The sequence below is a fragment of the Hippocampus bargibanti genome, linkage group LG01 (genome assembly GCF_051943395.1).
Source record: "Hippocampus bargibanti isolate YZ-2025 linkage group LG01, ASM5194339v1, whole genome shotgun sequence".
Taxonomy (NCBI): Eukaryota; Metazoa; Chordata; class Actinopteri; order Syngnathiformes; family Syngnathidae; genus Hippocampus; species Hippocampus bargibanti.
This window is the reverse complement of record NC_142734.1, coordinates 24,501,402-24,523,953: the sequence shown is the minus strand read 5'-3', so window position 1 is coordinate 24,523,953 and position 22,552 is coordinate 24,501,402. Positions and strand designations below refer to the sequence as shown.

The 22,552-nt window shown below is 47.6% G+C and overlaps 1 protein-coding gene across 7 annotated transcripts in view; it reads right to left on the bottom strand.

The window, feature by feature from the left end:
- The window catches only part of scn8aa (sodium channel, voltage gated, type VIII, alpha subunit a), a 168,625-nt gene that overhangs the window by 110,335 nt on the left and 35,738 nt on the right, over window positions 1-22,552 (bottom strand). For 4 of the 7 annotated variants that reach the window (XM_089004869.1, XM_089004872.1, XM_089004848.1 and 1 more), the window contains exons 6-9: window positions 13,838-13,929; window positions 8,439-8,654; window positions 6,783-6,846; window positions 5,474-5,615 (exon numbers count right to left, since the gene is read on the bottom strand). In XM_089004869.1, the coding sequence (XP_088860995.1) occupies window positions 5,474-5,615; window positions 6,783-6,846; window positions 8,439-8,654; window positions 13,838-13,929 (514 nt within the window). Of the gene's footprint in view, window positions 1-5,473; window positions 5,616-6,782; window positions 6,847-8,438; window positions 8,655-13,837; window positions 13,930-14,206; window positions 14,299-22,552 lie in introns of all 7 variants that reach the window. The other 3 variants (XM_089004857.1, XM_089004888.1, XM_089004880.1) reach the window with 1 other exon arrangement.

The window sequence follows — 22,552 nt, the reverse complement described above, 5'->3', positions numbered from 1 at the left end:
TAAAGAAGGTGTAAGTTTACACAAATTCCCAGCAGACAAAACAGCCATTTCCAACGGTGCAGAGCAGTATAGCGCAGAGGAGCTCCCCGGAGTGTGCGAATCCCCGCTTGGATAACCACTGTCATCCTCTCAGCCTGACAATTGGTAGAAAGTTGCTTCCAGTGGTGAAAGAGAACAATTGTCATAATAGTGGAGCAAACCGATCGGACAAACATTCAGCTGCTGGAACGAGGAGCTAACCGGAGTTAGCGATGGATAACCGCTGTCATTGATATGCAAGTTCGTGACTCTTAATCTTGAAAGTTTAAACGTTTTTCATGCGCAACCATTAAACAATCTGCGTTGATGTTGACATCTTGTAGCTTATTATTTGTTATTCATGTCCTTATATGCCACACATCACCCAAGTTGATGCTATATTGCTTATTCAGGGAGCTTCATATGTGCTTCGTATGTCATGTCCTTCACCAGTTTCGTATTGATACGGGAGGACTTCTTTAATCGATGGTAAACACTTATGCTTTCCTCTTCAGAACGATTTGAATCATATTCAGAACTGGATGAGTAACAAGAAAGAATCTTCTCCAAATTTGAAGCCATTGTTTTGATTCTCGAGCAAGGCAAGACGTCACGAACTGGGGGCGGGACTTTCCGAAAATGCACAATTCGCAGCTCAATTTTTTTGCAGTTTTAGCACACTTCAAGTCATTTTTATTTGTGTTTTGCATCCATCCATCCATTCATTTTCCGTGCCGCTTATTCCTCATTAGAGTCGCGGGGGTTGCTGGAGCCTATCTCAGCCGTCTTCGGGCACGAGGCGGGGGACACCCTGAATTGGTTGCCAGCCAATCGCAGGGCACACAAAGACATACAACAGACACTCTCACACTCACACCTAGGGACAATTTGGAGTGGTCAATCTGCCTGTAATGCATGTTTTTGGAGTGAGGGAGGAAGCCGGTGGACCCGGAGAAAACCCATGCGGGTCCGGGGAGAACATGCAAGCTCCACACAGGGAGGCAGGACCGGGATGCGAACCGGCGACCTCTGCACTGTGAAGTCGGCTTGCTAACCACTTGATTAGGTATTTTAGATGCTATAAAACGTTTTTCTGATGTCAGTTAGGAAACAAAAAATGGTGTCGGTTGTCCGTTAATGTTCTAGAGCAAGGGTCGGGAAACTTCTTGACTAAGAGAGCCATAAAAGTCAAATACTATTATTTATTTATTATTGGATTGGATTGGATTGGATATGCCTTTATTAGTCTCACAGTGGAGACATTTACATTTCACAGCAGCAAAGTGATGAAAGGAATGAAAGTAGAAAAACAAAATACATGAGCTGCTGGAAAGGCAGCCACTCTCGCGGCGCCGTCTGGAAGCCAAAAGAACAAAAAAAAAACTAAATAACAAATAATATGACAGCATAGAGACAATATGACAAAACAAAGACACAGAGAGACATTCATTCTACAGGACTTGCTGTACCCTCTTTGTGATGAAATGAAGCAGTTCTAGATGAAAGAGGAGAGGATCAAAGCGCCTTTCCACCAGTGGATCAGGGACATCATGGTGGAATGTGCACGTCGACTACAAGCTAAATGTTGAAAGCAAACACGCAGCTGTAGCATCCATTGACGAAAAGAGATTGTCTCACATCTCCTGTTCCACATAAATCTGCTTCAATTCCAAGCCGCAACAGTTCAACATATGCATCGGCGCTCTGTGCTGACGCTCCTTTCTTCTTATCGCGGGCTCCTCAAGCCATGTATCCATCCACCCGCAGACTGTCCAACAGCACTGACCTTTCCGCTAAACAAAGCGGGGCTGTGAAGATGCTGCCCATTACAGGCGCAAAAAAGCACAATGGCCCCTTTGGTGTCCAGCGATGGCAGTCGAATGGCTCCGACATTCCTCCCATTCAAAAACAGTACTGGCATATTCATGCTGCCGAAAAGGCGCAACCGCTCAGCACAGTCTCCTCCTTGATGAATGTCGTGGTCAAAAATGCTGAAAAACAATCTGTATCCGTTCCACACGATGCACAACAACACAAAGTGACAAAAGAAAACACAAAACAAGACAAAAACAACAACAAAAAAAGCAAGGCTCTTGAGAGCACTTGCTGAGGCTGCCTACTCGGGCGCCATCTTGGACTTCATTGGATTAGTATTTATATAATGTTTTTCAGTGAGATACACTCACAGACACACACACGCACACACGCGATTTCAACAAAATGTCAAAATTATTTAAAATAACTTTGTGATAGTACTCACCATTAACATGAATAGTTTTCCGTTCCTTATGATTGGTAAAAAAAAATCCATCCAAACGATCGGAATGAAGGTCAACTTGCAGGGTCCATCGGCAAAGTTACGGCTAGCTAGCCTGCACATGGCTCATTAACTTGCACGCTGTCACGGTTTTGCGAGGTGGTGATGGCGGGTTCGGATCCCAAAAAAGCAGGCAGGAGGGAGCAGGAGGTTGTTTGACAAATTGTATTAAAATAAAGGTCAGCAGTAACAAAATGTAAAACATCAAAATGATCTGAATGGAAAAAATACAAAGTAGCAACAGAAAACCAAGTGTAAAAGTCCGCCAAGGTTAAACAAACACGTACACAATGCATGCTGCAACCAAGCAGCAAACAAACAATGAATCGGCACCGGATGATCGTGCCAGGTGTCCTTTTAAATGTCATTGATTATAACGACCAGCACCTGCGAGGCTGCCGGCAGGGCTGACGTCGCTACCCGCTGGTCGCCAATCTGATCGGGACGACCAGCACCTGTGCAGGTGCAGGCGGGGCCGACAGCGCCCCCCGTTGGTCGCCAACCAGATCATGACAGTACCCCCCCTTCAAGGGGCTGCTTCCAGAAGTCCCAACAGTCTCCCAAAAGGTCCACTCGCCAGGGAACGGTCGGTGGAGAGGGCAACCGCTGCCTCTCCAGCACACGACGGGCGGCGGCCTGATGGGAACGGGACTCGGCCTGGGGTGGACGAAGACGCGGCACGGATCGTCGTGGGCGTGAGTGCGATCCCTCTCGCACGTTCACGCGACGGCGCATGGCTCTGCGTGGACGTCGACTGCCAGGCGCAGAATGGCACCCCGTACGGCCGTATGGGACCAGGTCTCGGCCGGACGCCGACGTAGGCGTGAACTGCCCGGCTCCGGGGGAACGAGACGGGTCCAGAGCCGCTCCGGGATCCAGCGGTGAGTGGGGTCTCGGACTGACATTGACGCGGACGTTTCACGGCTCGTCGTGGATGAGACTCTATTCGTCATGCACGACGACAGCGTGGCTGGACGTGGGCGTGCAATGCCAGTCACCCAGTGTCACCCTGGACGGCCACCTGGAAGGAGGTCTCGGCCGGACGTTTACGTGGACGTTGCGGCTCGTCGAGTGACGCAATTCAAACGCGACGAGGCTTGCGCTAACGTGGACGTAGCATTGCCCGGCACAGGGTGGAAATGAGACGGGTCCGATGTACCTGCGGGATCCGATAGTTGGCCGATTCATTCTATCACGGTTTTGCGAGGTGGTGATGACGGGTTCGGATCCCAAAAAGCAGGCAGGAGGGAGCAGGAGGTTGTTTGACAAATTGTATTAAAATAAAGTCAGCAGGAACAAAATGTAAAACATCAAAATGATCTGAATGGAAAAAATACAAAGTAGCAAAAGAAGACCAAAAGTAAAAGCCCGCCAAGGTTAAACAAACACGTACACGATGCATGCTGCAACCAAGCAGCAAACAAACAATGAATCGGCACGGGATGGTCGTGCCAGGTGTCCTTTTAAGTGTCATTGATTATAACGACCAGCACCTGCGAGGCTGCAGGCAGGGCTGAAGTCGCTACCCGCTGGTCGCCAATCTGATCGGGACGACCAGCACTTGTGCAGGTGCAGGCGGGGCGGACAGCGCCCCCCGTTGGTCGCCAAGCAGATCATGACAGTACCCCCCCTTCAAGGGGCTGCTTCCAGAAGTCCCAACAGTCTCCCAAAAAGGTCCACTCGCCAGGGAACGGTCGGTGGAGAGGGCAACCGCTGCCTCTCCAGCACACGACGGGCGGCGGCCTGATGGGAACGGGACTCGGCCTGGGGTGGACGAAGACGCGGCACGGATCGTCGTGGGCGTGAGTGCGATCCCTCTCGCACGTTCACGCCACGGCGCATGGCTCTGCGTGGACGTCGAACTTCCAGGCGCAGAATGGCACCCCGTACGGCCGTATGGGACCAGGTCTCGGCCGGACGCCGACGTGGGCGTGAACTGCCCGGCTCCGGAGGAACGAGACCAGTCCAGAGCCGCTCCGGGATCCGGCGGTGAGTGGGGTCTCGGACTGACATTGACGCGGACGTTGCACGGCTCGTCGTGGATGAGACTCAATTCGTCATGCACGACGACAGCGTGGCTGGACGTGGGCGTGCAATGCCAGTCACCCAGGGTCACCCTGGACGGCCACCTGGAAGGAGGTCTCGGCCGGACGTTTACGTGGACGTTGCGGCTCGTCGAGTGACGCGATTCAAACGCGACGAGGCTTTCGCTAACGTGGACGTAGCATTGCCAGGCACAGGGTGGAAATGAGACGGGTCCGATGTACCTGCGGGATCCGATGGTGGGCCGATTCATTCTGTCACGGTTTTGCGAGGTGGTGATGACGGGTTCGGATCCCAAAAAGCAGGCAGGAGGGAGCAGGAGGTTGTTTGACAAATTGTATTAAAATAAAGTCAGCAGGAACAAAATGTAAAACATCAAAATGATCTGAATGGAAAAAATACAAAGTAGCAAAAGAAGACCAAAAGTAAAAGCCCGCCAAGGTTAAACAAACACGTACACGATGCATGCTGCAACCAAGCAGCAAACAAACAATCAATCGGCACGGGATGGTCGTGCCAGGTGTCCTTTTAAGTGTCATTGATTATAACGACCAGCACCTGCGAGGCTGCAGGCAGGGCTGAAGTCGCTACCCGCTGGTCGCCAATCTGATCGGGACGACCAGCACTTGTGCAGGTGCAGGCGGGGCGGACAGCGCCCCCCGTTGGTCGCCAAGCAGATCATGACACACGCTTGCTTTCTGCTGTCTCTCGCAGATGCTAACGTTAGATGGGGCTTGTCAAAGTGCAACTGACATTCGACTGTTTCATTCATGGTCTTGTTTCATTGCAAATTACAATTATATTATTATTATTATTATTATTATTATTATTATTATTATTATTATTATTATTATTATTATACATTATTATTATTATACTTATTTAAAAGGGCCGTTTACCTGTTTCAACATGCACGGCCACCTAAGTCAGTATCATCCAATCAAAATTGCCCAAAAAGGAAAGTGATAATATGTATTTAGTTTTATCGGCCAGCCAGATGCAATCATCAAAAGAGCCAGATATGGCTGGTAGGCCATAACTTCCCCACCCCTGTTCTCGAGGACTCATCGTAGTGAGTGAATATGTCAACTTTACCAGCATGTAGAGGTTTTCCCAGAAGTCCTGTGTCATGAGTCGGAAGAGAGCCAGGAAGGCCCATCCAAAGCTGTCGAAGCTGGTGTAGCCATAGTTTGGATTCCTTCCAGCTTTCATGCAAGTGTATCCCTCTGGGCAACGCCTGAGAATGGCAGGTAGCAAAGCTTCAGAAATGACTCAGTCTGTTTACGGTGTCCCTCGACGTCACAAGGCCCCAAAAGTTGGACAAAATATGAATTCATTCATTTTCTGAACTGCTTTTTCCTCACTAGGGTCACAGGGGTGGCTGGTGTCAATCTTAGTCATCCATTCACAATGTAAATATATATATATATGTGTATATATATATATATATCCATCCATTTTCCGTACCGCTTATTCCTCATTGGGGTCGCGGGGGTTGCTAGAGCCTATCTCAGCTGTCTTCGGGCACGAGGCGGGGGACACCCTGAATTGGTTGCCAGCCAATCGCAGGGCACACAAAGACATACAACAGTCACTCTCACACTCACACCTAGGGACAATTTGGAGTGGTCAATCTGCCTGTGACCTCTGCACTGCGAAGCCGGTGTGCTAACCAGTCGACTACCGGGCCGCATATATATATCTCATCTCATCTCATTTTCCGTACCGCTTATTCCTCATTAGGGTCGCGGGGGTTGCTGGAGCCTATCTCAGCTGTCTTTGGGCACGAGGCGGGGGACACCCTGAATTGGTTGCCAGCCAATCGCAGGGCACACAAAGACAAACAACAGTCACTCTCACACTCACACCTAGGGACAATTTGGAGTGGTCAATCTGCCTGCCATGCATGTTTTTGGAGTGTGGGAGGAAACCGGAGGACCCGGAGAAAACCCACGCGGGTCCGGGGAGAACATGCAAGCCGGTGTGCTAACCACTCGACTACCGGGCCGCCCGCATATATATATATATATATATATATATATATATATATATATATATATATATATATATATATATATATATATATATATATATATATTTTTTTTTTTTTTTTTGGGCTTTGCTGACGAAGCCTCTTAGATGAGAAGCGAAACATCTGAGACCTTCAAAGAAGTACAGATGACAGCTGAAGAAACCTTTTCATAGATGAAAATGACATTGCAGAGCTTAGATAACAACCAATTTTCTGGGTTTGGTCATGTTAGGCAATTCTGAATGTTGACCAAATAAAAAACGTTTGGCCAGCATCAACATTATGGGATTGTTTTGAACCTTGATTGAACTGTTGTATTGATTTCGTCTGCTCAGTTCAGGACCTTGAGGAGAACTGTGGAACAATACTCACCCTGAGTCTGAGCTGTTTCCACAGAGAAGAGCATCGGACTGGCCAGGCAGGATGTAGAAATTTGCTAGACACACACAAAAAAAGAATCTGAATCAGAATCCTCTTTATTGGCCAAGTACAGTGATACCTCAGTTCCCCACCACAGGCTAGTGTTAAGCCGAAGAGGACACAAACAAAAATGACGGGCGAGCAGAAGAAGATCATCGACAAACACGAACGAGGTGTGCGTTTGTGTGACTTAGCGTTCCAGTACCAGGACGCTAAGTCGACCATTGCTACCATACTTAAGGGACAACCGACATCACTTTTTTGTTTTTTAACTGACATCAGAAAAACGTTTTATAGCATCTAAAATACCCAAAACACGCAGTATGATATTTTTATTCAAATGCAAAGCACCAATAAAAATGACTTAAAGTGTCCAAAATCTGCAAAAAAAAATGAGCTGCGAATTGGGCATTGGCGTGACGTCACGCCAAGACGTCTTGCATTGCTTGAGAATCAAAATAATGGCTTCAGATTCGGAGAATATGCTTTCTTGTTACACCTCCAGTTATGAATATGATTCAAATAGTTCTGAAGAGGAAAGCATACATGTTTGCAATCGATTAAATACAGTAAAGTCTCGTTATATCGATATTCAAGGGAGTCCGAAAAAATATCGATGTAACCGGGACTATCGATATATCCGACCCTGTTTGCATGTAATTTTCTCCGTGCGTGCATAGAAATAGTATCGATATAACCGGGACTATCGATATATCCGATATCGATATAACGAGACTTTACTGTAATTTATTCCATGCCATTTTGAGGCAACATTGGGGAGAAACGATCACCAGAAAAGAGGCAAAAAATGGCGACCTCCCGTGGCCACCTCCGTTTCCACAGGCTGATAAATTCCTTATATGGAGCTTGGACGCCCTCTTCTGGCGGCTTTTGGTTGCAACACAAGGTTTTCAGACCAAACAATACAGCAAAATACATTCACGTGATGGAAGGACTGCTACAATGTGTCTTTTTTTTTCGGTTAGGGGGCGTTCCTTTCGTGACGTCACGTACGGACTCGTCACCAACTCAAAAACAAGACTTCCTGAATATTCAGCGCAAGTCTTAAAACGTAAAATATAGCAATGTGCGGTGGAATCTTTTTAAAACACGCTCAGTAGAAGTCATTTGAAGCCATTTTACAAATTATGGACACAACTTGTCCGGAGACGTCGGTTGTCCTTTAAGAACAAGGAAGCTATTAAGGGTGTTTCTGTGTTGTCTAAGCAACAGTCTCAGGCAATAGAAGAGGTTGAAAAACTTCTTTGGATTTGGATTAATGTGATCGGATTGTTCTCATTTTAATGGTTTCTTATGGCAAATAAATGTTCAGCAGATGAACTTTTCGCCTTACACACACTTTCTGGGAACCAATTAAGTGCGTGAGCTGAGGTATGACTGTTTGTAGAACATACAAGGAATTTGTCTCTGGTAGAACACGCTGCACTAGTCGACAGTCATATTTTATGAGGTAATATTTGTTTATTTTGCAAAATGTCCATCAATTCTTTGAGCCCACTAGTACTTAAGTCATTTCACATCAATTCTGCTTTTTTTCTCACCAGTGCCAAAACGACACACTGTTTTCTTGGTCCTTTTAACACTTACTGTTGTTCATAATATAGTCGTTCCAATCGAAGCTGCCGTTGATCGGGTAGCTCTCGGTGATGTTGATTGGCCAGATGACACACTTATGACGCAGATTGCCCATGAAGAGCTGCAGACCGATGAGTGCAAATACACTGAGACAGAAGACGGTCAGGATCATCACATCTGAAAGCTTCTTGACCGACTGGATGAGGGCACCCACGATGGTCTTCAGGCCTGAGGGGGAGGAGCCACGAAACAAGACCAAAAACAACGATGACGCACAACAGACCCAATCGGCAGCTTGGAGTCTTTCCACACTACGTCCCCCCCAATGACCTAATTGCTGTCCAGGTGATCTGTACATTTAGCTCCAAGGGTGGCACTCTGTTCCATGAACAGGAAAGGATTTTGCAGTGGATGCCATCCCAGAGTGGGATTAGGAAATCGTAATGATATGATTTGAGATAATCCTCAAATAAATGATCCAGAAATAAAATGCATCATGCAGCAGAGTGTTGGACTGGTTAGCACGTTGGCTTGATCATGGTGAGGTCGTTTCTTCGTTTCCTGTCATTTGTTGTCATGTTCTCTTCATGGTTCCAACTGAACCTCCAACCAAGGCAAAGCTTCCTAGAACCTACACTGCAACATCTTTCAATCTATCTCTCTTTATTTGCTATCCATTGCCTAGCTAGCGAGCTTTCTATCTATTTGAGTTACTTTGGGGTAGAGTGAACGCTGACGCATGTGGCTGCCGCTGCTCACCCACAGAAAAACTTTATCCTGTGACTGTAAAGTCACCTTGAGAGTTTTGAAAGACACTTATAAATTAATTGTATTACTATTATTATGTATCTCAAACATAGCGTTTTAATAGAGGAAGTAACTGTGGTTAAAATGTTGAGAATAGGTTGACTGACGGATCGAAACAATTCGAACCAAACTGACAGTTTACACACAACTATACAAAACAAAAACTAACAAGAAATATCCAAAAGCCTTCCCACTCTTTTCAAAAGATTTCCAAGCAAAATAAAGAAGTGGAATTTGCATTTGATTGCCAATGGTGGATGTTCCGAAAGAGAGGGGGAAGGTTGCAGAAAAGTGAGAGGAAAGCACAGCAGCACAACGAGGGGCCATGAGACAGATGCACAGGCAGGTTGAGAAACAGGTATGGGGGGTTTTGAGTGGGGGGTGGGCACATGCAGGTCATTTAAACTCCAAGGCTGAATGGGTCACAATTCAATGCCAGCGCCGTGGCGGGTGGCCGCTTTGCTGAACTGCATGGTGTGAGGGGGTCAAAAGGTCATCACAAAGCAACCCTGCGCTCTGACGACAAAGTCACATTACCTTGGCGTCCCCTACAGAAAGTGTTCAGACCGGGCCTTCACACCAGGCCAGCAGGAAGGAAGTCAGATGTGGAGAGCAACATGCCCCCCCCCCCTCCTCCTTTCATATGTTGACACTTGCTTTGGCATCGACAACGCACGCATATTTACATTCCTTGCATCTCAAAGTCTGGATTTATATTTTAGATTTTAAAAAATACATCAACCACACACAAAAAATGTTACATGTACTGCATATTGGTATATTGGATTTTTTTCCCTTTATTTCTTTTTTGAGGAATGTCCCGTTTACACATCAGGTCCAACTTAAACGAGTATGAAATCTGAAACAGTAACCAAAAAAATGGATTACAGTAAAGTCTCGTTATATCGATATCGTTTATATTGATAATACTGCTTATTACGACACTATTTTCATTTCCCGTGCACATTTCTAGTCTTTTTATGTATAATTAGTTCCGTTTAGTACGATTCGTGGTTTTCACGATAATCTGGTTACTACGGTGCTCTTTTTCATCTCCCGCCGGCCATTTTGCTATGTTTATATCGATACAAAAGATATTTAGCAATCATCATGGAATTTAACAAGTTTAATTTGCTTTCGCGGGCCGAAAAAAATGATGTGGCGGACCGGATTTGGCCCGCGGGCCTTGACTTTGACACCTGTGGTTTAAGGGGAATCAATATTTGCTTAGGGGTTTCTATACAGTACCACCATTATCGAAATCTGTATCGGTCGCTGTATCGGTCGCGCCATTGGTCGCGCCATTGGTCGACTTGGTCACGTGAAGTTATGTATAATTAGTTCCGTTTAGTACGATTCGTGGTTTGTACGATAATCCGGTTACTACGGTGCTCTTTTTCATCTCCCGCCGGCCATTTTGCTATGTTTATATTGATACACGCCATCACTTAGTCACGTGACTTGGTCACGTGAGTTTGTTACGTGACCAGCTCCCGTGTAGCAGACACCATTCTCATTTTCAGACACCAGCTCGTGTGTAGCAGACGAGATTGAACTGTTTGTGTTAAAAGGTAAAAATGGGAAGCAGAAGAAGATTGATGACTTTTTTAAATTGCATACATAATACAGTAAGATGTAAGCATTGCAGTTTCCCTGTTGTGTTATGTACATGCCCACTGTACTGTATATGAATGCAATCGTTTTTTGCAACGTTTACTGTTTTGTCTGCTGAAGCGTGATGATTTTGAAAATTACTGTACATTCCATGCTGTGTATTAAAGGACAACCGATGTCACTTTTTATTCAAATGAAAAACCAAGACGTCTTGCATTGCTTGTCTTGCATTGCTTGTGAATCCAAACAATGGCTTCAGATTCGGATAATATGCTTTCGTGTTACACATCCAGTTATGAATATGATTCAAATACAGTGTAGTTCTGAAGAGGAAAGCATTCATGTTTGCAATCGATTAAAGAATTATATGTGCCACTTTGAGGCAACATTGGGGGACCATCTCTCACCCAAAAAAAAGAGGCACAAAATGGCGAGCTCATATGGCCAGCTCCGTTTCTTATATGGCGCTTGGATGCCCTCTTTTGGCGGCTTTTTTGCAAAATTGTTTCTTGTTTTGTCTGCTGAAGCGTGATTTTGAAAATTACCATACATTCCATACTGTGTATTAAAGGACAACCGATGTCACTTTTTATTCAAATGCAAAACACCAATAAAAATGACTTCACGCCAAGACGTCTTGCATTGCTTGTGAATCCAAACAATGGCTTCAGATTCGGATAATATGCTTTCTTATTTTGTTTCACATCCAGTTATGAATATGATTCAAATACACTGTAGAGGAAAGCACTGAAGAGGAAAGCATACATGTTTGCAATCGATGAAAGAATTATATGTGCCATTTTGAGGCAACATTCGGGGAACATCTCTCACCCAAAAAAAAAGAGGCACAAAATGACGGATATATCGACAGTACGGTTATATTGACATTTTTTCTAACTCCCGAGAATATCGATATAACGAGACTTTACTGTGTATATATATATATATATATATATATATATATATATATATATATATATATATATATATATATATATATATATATATATATATATATATATATATATATATATCCTGTACGACTGAGAGTCTACAAAGACGTATTCTACACAGTTAACCGTGGATCCAATAATCGTTTCTATCAATGACACCGCGAGAGAGGAAATAATATTTCAGCTGCCTGCGGTATTTAGATCGAAGAATGGGAGAAAACAAAAGCCCCCTTGTATAAACGTTGTTCATTTTACTTCCATCCGCTCATTAAACGGGCATGTACGATTTGGGTCATGTCGCTCACGCATTACATCTGCATCCACGAAGCGAATTGATTCTTTTTCTTTCTGGGTTTTAAATACAAAGCGGGGGGGCAATCAATCATCAAACTAAAGCCAAACATAAAGGAGAAAAAAACACAAACTGTCAATGGCAGTTGTCAGCCATGATATCAGTAGATTAAGATTCCAAAAGCAAATGACTGAGAAGCATCATGCAGCATAAGAGATATATTGACAAACTAGGCTTGGCAGTCTTCACATATTAACAATACAGTGTAGATTTGGGATTTGGGATGGGGGGGGGGGGGGGGCAGGAGGGGCCAGGAGGGGCCAGGGGGGGCGAAGTTCATCCTTAATTTTCACGTCCAACAACATGTTTCATTACATGTGTACATTTTTTTGGTGAATTTGAGAGACACCGTCCTATTATGAACTCATTCACTGCCATTCGGGAATTGAAAATATGACGTGAAGCGCCATTTCCGAATTTGTTTCGGTATCGGTGGTGCCGATAAAGCGCTGGTCAGACCTCTGGCAATGTTTTTCCCTTCCACAAGGGGGCAGCATTTCCCTTTTTCCATGTTAGCGCTTTGTTACAGCTTTGTTACAGCAACTGTTGTTAAAGCGCTATATCAACCAATATGTATGTATTGCATTTCGCATAGACGCCCCCATTTCAAGCTCAGGTAACTCCAGACCCATATAACTTAAGAATTAACTTTTTTAATGAAAGAAGAGAGTGTAAGGTTTCTAACACTCCATTGAATCCATGAAAACATTTCTTCACCCGTCATATATACAGTAAAGTCTCGTTATATCGATATCGGTTATAACGATAGTACTGCTTATTATGATACTATTTCTATGAACTCAAGGAGAAAATTACATGCCCGCAGGATCGGATATATCGATAGTCCGGTTATATATCGATATTTTTTCCGACTCCCGAGAATATCGATATAACGAGACTTTACTGTATATATATATATATATATATATATATATATATATATATATATCCCTACTGTCCAGAGATGGCGTTGCTAGACCTCTCCGAAAATAGGTCCCTGCTCTAAGGTTGGGAGGAGCAGAAGACTCTTCCTTGAGGCTACACTGATTACTTCTATTGTCCTGACTGATTATGGTCTATGACGAAGCCTCTTGGATGAGAAGCGAAACGTCTGACACCTTCAAAGAAGTACAGAAGAAAACCTTTTCATGATGGACCACACCTGTACGACTGAGAGCTTACACAGACATACTGCATTGAATGTTGATGTAGTTGAAAAGTCAATATTCTGTGGGTCCTGGAATTCGAGTGACAATGACAAAAACCCTGGCACTGGAGTGGACACATTTTTGCACATCGTCTGCCAGTGAATGAGTTAATCAGATACAATTAACTGATTGTTGTGGAAAAGATAAATGCACTGCAACAATGTTATTAGCTGGAGATCAGTCATCTACTTAGTGGGTGGGGCAGGTATTAAGGTGGGGGTGGGGTCTCAGCTGCAGTGAAAACCAACCTCATCATGAGAGGAGTAAGAAGAGTGCAAAGACATTTTCGGGACCTAGTGGAGACTGCAAAGCCTATCAAAAATGTATTCGCACCATTTTTGATCATTTTGGAGGATAAAAACAACCAAAAATCTCCAATTGGTTTGCTGCTGCTTGAAAAATTATAACCGTCATCAGAGTGAATCAAAAAGAAAAGGTGGGAGGGGATCAGCCTTAGTGTTTAAACGGGAGTCTCACCTGGAATGACAGAGATAGTTTTCAATGCTCGGAGAACTCTGAACGTTCTCAGCGCAGATACATTGCCCAGGTCCACAAACTCTGTTATATATCTGGAACAGGGGGAAGGATCACACACAAGAACACACACCATGACCAAAACCAAACACGGCAAGAGCACAACACCAGCGCACCAGGAGGAAGAACCACGGACGCCACTCACAGAGCCTGTCCAAGGAGGAGAAGGGTGGAAGGGAAAGAAAGGAAGGAAGGAAGGAAGGAAGGAAGGAAGGAAGGAAGGAAGGAAGGAAGGAAGGAAGGAAGGAAGGACACACACCTAACACCGACCACGCCCTTTCGCGCCCCCAACCCTGCCCAATCCAGTCTTACCTGGAATGACAGAAATAGTTTTCAATGCCCTCAACACTCTGAACGTGCGCAGAGCGGAGACATTGCCTAGGTTTACAAACTCGGTTATATACCTGCGGGATCAAAACCACAGTTACAACAGGAGGGTTATTTGATGTTGAAAGTGGACAGGTGATAAGAATCAGCAGTAATACGGCGCTAATTCCACTTACGGGAATTTCAGGAAAGATCAGGAAAATTGTATATATTTGTGTGATTGCCAGCACAGATTCATGACATTGCTGTTCATTTCAATGAACTTGGTCTTGGAACACATGAAACTCTTGAGTCAAGGCACCACTGTTCCAGTGGCGGACTGCCAAGGCCTGTAAAGCCTTCTCTGCTGGCCTAAAAATATCTGAATCACAGACTAATTAATTATATTTTGTCCATGAATTCTTCTTAAAAAATTTGAATTGTCTTTCAGCTTCCTTTTCCCCCATTATGCTCCTTCTAGACGTGTGTTTTCGTACATTTAACATGAAACATTTAACCAATCACATTTCCGCCATCATTTGTTACCAGGGTCAGGAATGTACCTGGACGCCTTCACAATCAGTTCTGCAGGCCCTGTTGCATCCAATGTGTCGATCAAATACCGATCAGATTTCGAGTTGGTGACCCAAAAGAGATACCAAAGGCTTCTTTGAGGCGCTGGTCAGTGTCAGTATTCGCAAACTATGATTGGCTCGTCACTAGCCAATCATAGTTTGCAAAAAACTGCTCTGATCACAAGCACTAGCACACGGCATTGGTAGCGAGCTGCAGAAGCAAATATATTGTTGTGTTGATTTAATAGCGGTTTTGTCAACCCACAATGGCTGAAGGAGAAGAATCTGATTTGGTTGGAGATTTACTGTTCAAGCCATTTTCAAGCTGGACTTTTCAAGAAAAAAAATGGACATCATTAAGAAATCTTATTTCCTGGCTAATGGTACTCTCTGGTGGACCTGTAGTAAATCAAACCAGCCTTTTTCCAGTCTCGATTGATTCAGACGTAGCACTACTGAAGGCCTAGCAATGAAATCCACGACTCACCGCTGATCGAAACGGGAACTCTGGCGTATGAGCATGGAAATGTTTGTAACCCAAGGTTGAAGGTGATCGGAGAACAATTGCAAAGAGTACATATGCACATTCAGGTCAGTCGCTTGCGTTTTTCAGAACTGCTCTCAATGCCCTCTCCAAAAGCCTTACTTGTCAAGAAACCACAAAAAACAAACATGTTTTTATAACCATTGCTAATAGCTACCGTATTTTCCGGTATATAAGCAGTGTCTGAGACAACATCTGCACGGATGCCCGGGGCGTGCAACTTTTACATCAGGCGTACAACTTACAAAACGTCTCTACCCGGGTGTTCGACAACTTCTTCAAGAAAAAATAAAAAATGATTTTTCTTTTTCAAATTATACGTTTGATTTATTCGATAAAGCAAACACTACAAGCAAACTGCTACAAGCCACATGAACTCCTCTTTCTAAGCGTCTTTCAAAACTCTCAAGGACATTTTACAGACACGGGATGATGTATGTTTACGTTTTGTAGCGTCATAAATGTTGTTAGCTTCTTTTGAATCTTTCTTCTGGGGCTGAGGTTCTGTGCATCTACTTTGGAAAATGATACGCAAATGCATGACCTTATAACGGTTGGGAAAGACCGAAGCACGAATCAGGCTTCTGATTGGCTGCCGTGCCGAGTATGCAAATTTCCAAACGAACAACAAAATTTGTTACGCTACAAAACGTAAACGTACATTATCCTGTGACTGTAGTGTCCTCGAGAGTTTTGAAAGGCACTTAGAAAGAGGAGTTCACATGGCTTGGGGCAGACAACGCAACATATTATATCATACCATAGTTACCATAAATCAAGCAAGGGAGCATTTGTGGTAGGTACCGCCTTAATTAAAAAAAATCCTTTATACTTTGCAACAATGTTTTTTTTTGCGATTAGTCATCTTATTGTGTTTCAAGGGGCAGGCAACTTTATGGCCGGGCAGGCAACTTTTCAGAGTTGTCTGCCCTGGTGTCCGCTAACCTTTTGTCATGAGTTTCAGACACTGGTATAAGGTGCACCGGAGTATAAAGCGCAGCACCCCCAATGAATGCCGTATTTTCAAACTTTTTCCATATATCATGGGCATCGAACGATAAGGTGCAGGGTCATCTTTTGAAGAAAATCAAGGATTTTTGCGTGCGTCTTATACACCGGAAGGGGAAGCAGGAAAAGAGGGAGTGGCATAAGAATTAACCGCCAATGAATGCAAAAGTTTTCCAAATATAATATACCAATGTATAAAAGATTTCCAAGTATAAGGCACACCACATTATAAGGTGCTACAGTAGAGGATGAGGTTACGCACTACATCTTCAATAGGAGGAAATGGAGTCGGTGGCTGCTGACAGTCGTTGCCAGACCTATTGCAGCTCAGTGACTTCACATATAAGGCACACCGCACCGACCGGCGCATAACCCACACGGTCAGCTTTTGAAGAAAATGAAGACTTTTGTGTGCGCCTTTTACCTCGGGAAATACGGTAGTCAGAAAAAAAGCTACTTATTTCCAACACCTTGTATTGGTCAAAAATCTGCTTAATTAACAGACTGACCAATAGTATCACCAATAGTCTGTGACGACGCTCGAGTGCAAAAAGGCAGGACTCGAGCGACGGGGTTTGGCGAAAGGGAAGGACCCGAAATACACGACGTGACAGGCTTGGAAGGAGCAAGAGTCTTTACTGAAACATGCCTCAAAAAATAACAAACAGGGGAGAGTGGAGGAAGATAACTAAATAATAGCAGACCTGGCAACACGGAAGTGGTAACGGCAAAGTCCAAAAACGGTAGTGAGCGATAGGCAGATATAGACAGAAGGCACAATCAGTGAATGACAATCAGCTGTGGGAACCCAGGTGAGTAATGATTGGAGGGGCCGTCTCCCAGGAGTGGCGAAGGAGGTGACAGGAGGGGCGGGGCGCGCCCAGGATGGCAACGAGATGTGACAGTGCCCCCCCCCAATGGACGCCTCATGGCGGCCCACCAGGTTTGGATGGGTGAGCCGCATGGAACGCCCGGGTGAGAGATGGGTCGAGGATCCAGGAACGTGGGACCCATTGACGTTCCTCAGGTCCATAGCCCTCCCAGTCGACCAGGTACTGCACTCCTCTGCCCATGCGCCTGGAGTCCAGTATCTCCCGCACGGTGTAGACTGGTCCGTCGTCCAACATCCGGGGGGGAGGTGGGGGGCGGGCGTGGGGGCTAAGGAGCTGGTCTCCACTGGCTTGAGAAGGGAAACATGAAAGATGGGGTGGATCCGCATGGTGGGTGGTAGCCGGAGCCTCACCGAGACCGGGCTGAGGATGGCCTCAATGGGGAAGGGACCCGTGAAGCGTGGGCCCAGCTTGGCCGAGGACCCTGCTAGCCGCAGGTCCTTCGTGGATAGCCAGACCTCCTGCCCGACCTGGTAGCTGGGTGCTTGTCGCCGATGACGGTCTGCCACCCGCCGGTTCCGGGATGCGGTGCGCAACAGGGCGTCCCTGGTCTCCTTCCAGACTCTGTGGGCCCGTCTGAGGTGATGATTGATAGACGGGACCACCACCTGGCCCTCCTGTGTGGGAAACAAGGGTGGCTGATAGCCACAGGCGGACATGAATGGGGACCGACCTGTGGCTGCGGAGACCAGGGAGTTGTGGGCGTACTCCACCCAGGGTAGGTGCAGGGCCCACGACGCCGGGTTGTGGAGGCACACGCACCGGAGGGCCGCCTCCAGGTCCTGGTTCTTCCTCTCCGTCTGTCCGTTGGTCTGGGGTGGTAACCAGACGACAGGCTCGCCGATGCCCCTAGGGACCGACAGAAACGCTTCCATACCTTGGACACGAACTGCGGTCCCCGGTCCGACACGATGTTCGTCGGAATCCCGTGGAGACGGACGACATGGTTAACCATTAGTTGAGCCGTTTCGGTGGCGGACGGCAACCTGGTTAACGGGACGAAGTGGGCCGACTTGGAGAATCGGTCCACTACGGTGAGGACGACCGTCTTGCCACGGGAGGGGGGGAGGCCTGTCACGAAGTCGACGGAGATGTGGGACCAGGGTCTGGACGGAACCGGTAGGGGCTGGAGGAGTCCTGCCGGGGGCTGGTGGGAGGCTTTCCCACGGGCTCAGGTCGGGCAGGCCTTCACGAAGAGGGTGATGTCCCTCCTGAACCCCGGCCACCAGAACCGTTGGGCGATGAGTTGGATCGTCCTGTTGACCCCCGGGTGGCAGGCTATCTTAGATGTGTGCCCCCAGATGAGCACCTCAGTGCATAGAGGGGGGGGGGGGCGAACAGGCGATCCTTGGGACAGCCCCTGGGGATGGGGGTCGTCCCCAGGGCTTGCTGAACTTTTCTCTCAACCTCCCACCTCAGGGCGCCCAGGATGCGCTGGACCGGCAGGATGTTGGCGGTGGTCTCCTCCCTTTCTGCCGGCTCATGGATACAGGATAGGGCGTCGGGCTTGGTGTTCTGTGACCCTGGGCAGTAGGTGAGAGAAAAGTCGAAACGGGTGAGGAAGAGTGACCATCGGGCCTGCCGTGAGTTAAGTCTCTTGGCCGACCGGATGGCCGCCAGGTTTTTGTGATCCGTGTAGACGGTGAAGGGGTGTTTAGCTCCCTCAAGCCAGTGTCTCCATTCCTGCAGGGCCAGGACGACCGCCAGCAGTTCCCAGTTGCCGACGTCATAATTGGCCTCGGCGGGGCTGAGCCGGCAGGAGAAGAAGGCGCATGGGCGTAGCTTCTGGTCAGGACGGCCCCTACTCCGGACTCGGATGCGTCCACCTCGACCGAAAACGGAAGGTCCGGGTCGGGATGACGCAGGACGGGGGGGTTGGTGAAGGCACGACGGAGGCGGTTGAATGCCCCCTCAGCATCGAGAGTCCACCTGAAAGGGAGCTTGGTGGACGTGAGGTTAGTGAGGGGGAGTGCCTTCTGACTATACCCGCGAATGAAGCGGCGGTAGAAGTTGGCAAACCCCAAAAACCGCTGAAGCTGCTTGCGCGTCTTTGGGATCGGCCATTCCACCACCGCTTTGGTTTTGGCAGGGTCGGCCCTGAGCTGCCCCTGCTCCACGACGAACCCCAGGAAAGACAGAGAGCGGACATGGAAGTCACACTTCTCTGCCTTCACGTAGAGGCGGTTTTGCAGGAGCCGCACCAGGACCCGTCGGACGTGTTGCCGGTGCTCTTCTGCAGAGCGGGAAAAAATAAGAATATCATCAAGGTACACGAAAACAAAAACATTGAGGAAGTCCCTGAGCACATCATTTATCAAATTTTGGAAAACGGCAGATGCGTTCGTGAGCCCGAACGGCATCACCAGGTATTCAAAGTGCCCTAAAGGTGTCTTGAATGCTGTTTTCCATTCATCCCCCTCACGGATACGGACCAAATGGTAAGCGCTACGAAGATCTAATTTTGAAAAAATGGTGGCGGACTGAAGGGGCGCGAAGGCCGAATCCATGAGGGGGATAGGGTATTTGTTACGGATGGTGATGTCGTTAAGGCCCCGGTAGTCAACGCATGGGCGCAGGGATCCGTCCTTCTTATCGATAAAGAAAAACCCTGCGCCCAGCGGAGAATGCGACGGGCGAATGAGTCCCGCCGCTAGAGAGGAGTCTATGTAAGTGCTCAGGGCTTCCCGTTCCGGTTGTGAAATGTGGGAAAGTCTGGAGTCCGGTAATGGAGCCCCTGGCTGCAAGTCAATAGCACAGTCCTACGGTCAGTGGGGCGGCAGGGATTGGGCGTTGTCTTTGCTGAACACCTCCCGCAGGTCGTGGTAGCACTGTGGCACGCCTTGATGCAGATAGCCTCGGGCGGGCCACCGCGGGAGGGGTTTCGCCCTGCCGTTGCCGACCGCAGGCAGTTGGCGTAGCAGTAGGGGCTCCAGCCCTGAATGGTGGGGCCCTCCCAAGAAATGGACGGGTCATGGGCCTTGAGCCAGGGGAGACCCAAAACCAATGGCGCGTTCCGGGAGGGCATAACAAAAAATTGGCGGTGCTCCACGTGGTTGCCCGCCACTCGGAGCTTAAGTGGGGCCGTGAGGTGGGTGACCCGGGCTAACAATCGGCCATCCAGGTCGACGATCTCCTTAGGGGGAAGGAGATCGATGAGTCAGCCAATAAGTCGGCCAATTGGGGGTCGATGATGCACCTGTCGGCCCACGAGTCAACTAGCGCCCGCACTGTTTGGGAGCTGGAGGGGCCAAATAGTTCACTTTCCAGCTCCAACCCCGTGACAGATGTCGTGGACTTAGCCCCCAACGGACGCCGTTTCGGTGGGAACTTACATGGGCCGTAGGTCCTTGGCTGGGGGCCTCGGGTGCGACGAGCCCTCGGGTTGGCGCGGTCGTCTCCCCCCCCTATCACCATAGGTTCGGGGAATCCTTCCTGGGGCTGCGCGCGGTCGCTTCCGGGTGTGGTCGACCAAGGAGGCTTCGGGGTTCCACGGGCCGTCGGTCGCTCAGCTCCTTTCGCCGCTCTCGGAGACGATGATCCAAGCCGATGACTATCTCGACGAGGTCGTCGAGATAGTCGCGGGTAGCCTACTCGTCCTTAAGGTCGGAATTCAAGCCGCGACGAAACACCCCCCTCAACGCTCGGTCGCCATAGCCGCTGCCAGCGGCCTGGATCTGGAAAGCGACGGAGTATTCCGCGGCCGAACGGGCCCCTTGGAGGCAGTCAAGGATTCTCCCTTCCGCCTCGACCTCCGTCACCGGATGGTGAAACACCCGGCGTATCTCGGCCACGAAGTCCTGATACGAGGCGCACAGCTTCGGTCGGGACTCTCGTACCGCCAATACCCATGTTTCGGCTTCACCCGCGAGCAGGCTGGTGATGAAGGCTACCTTAGCCTCATCGCTAACATAGGCGTCAGGATGTTGTTCAAACACGAGCGCACACTGCATGAGGAATTGAGCGCAGCGCTCGGTTTCGCCTGCGTAGCGTGAGGGTTGGGGTAGCGGGGGAATGCGCCTGCCCATGGGCGCGGAGGAAGGGACAGTGAGGGTGGCGTTGCATGTTTCCATCTCCTTGAGGCATTGAGCCAGCGAGGAAGTAACGTAGCGCATTTCCTCGATCGCCTGGGCCAGCTGGCTCGAACGCTCCGCCTCTTGAACAAGGGCGGCAAAGTACCTGTCATCGCCGGCGGGGTCCATGGGTGGTCGGAGTATTGTGTGACGACGCTCGAGTGCAAAAAGGCAGGACTCGAGCGACGGGGTTTGGCGAAAGGGAAGGACCCGAAATACACGACGTGACAGGCTTGGAAGGAGCAAGAGTCTTTACTGAAACATGCCTCAAAAAATAACAAACAGGGGAGAGTGGAGGAAGATAACTAAATAATAGCAGACCTGGCAACACGGAAGTGGTAACGGCAAAGTCCAAAAATACTCCGACGGAGACGGTAGTGAGCGATAGGCAGATATAGACAGAAGGCACAATCAGTGAATGACAATCAGCTGTGGGAACCCAGGTGAGTAATGATTGGAGGGGCCGTCTCCCGGGAGTGGCGGAGGAAGTGACAGAAGGGGCGGGGCGCGCCCAGGATGGCAACGCGATGTGACATAGTCTGCCTTGATCTTGGTTTTACTCTCTGGTGCTTTCTACTATCTTTGTGATTGCTTTATTTCCTGTATTTGATAGTTGTCCATGTTAAGCGCTTTGTTGCAGCTTCACCTGGTGTTAAAGCGCTATATAAATCAATATGGATAGTATCAATTCTGAAAAATGTTCACGGAACTAAACTTGGACATAGGACGTTTATGCCTGAGCGATGTGCCGTTCAACCATCTAGCTCAAACTACCAAAATAAAATCAGGACATATTGGCAACCCGGGTTTATTTTGATAGATTGCTACCTTCTTGTTGTTTCTTTCGGAAAAATACACACCTGTCAAATTGTACGCTTTCACCGTCATTTGTACAAGTGAGCACAGATTTTTTTAAAGTGTATGGCGTGCATTCAAAATCTGCACATTTTCCGTCCATTGTGTTATTTTTTTCTCGTTTTGATTTTGTCACCGTTATGGCAATGAGACAATGCACCGAATTGGTCTGTAACATTTGAAGGTGAGAAATTTGTGTTGCAATTAGCGTGAAAAGCTACAAGTTTATCAATGAACACGTTTTGCCTCGAAACAAAAGCACACACTCATAAGATTCTGTGACCAAAGTGGAGATTTTGTTGCCGAAAACAACCAGCTTACATATGTTGGTTAACTTTATCATTTGACCTTTTTAATTTCATTTACCAAATTATTAATTAATGCTAATTATGACCAAGCTGACGTACCTG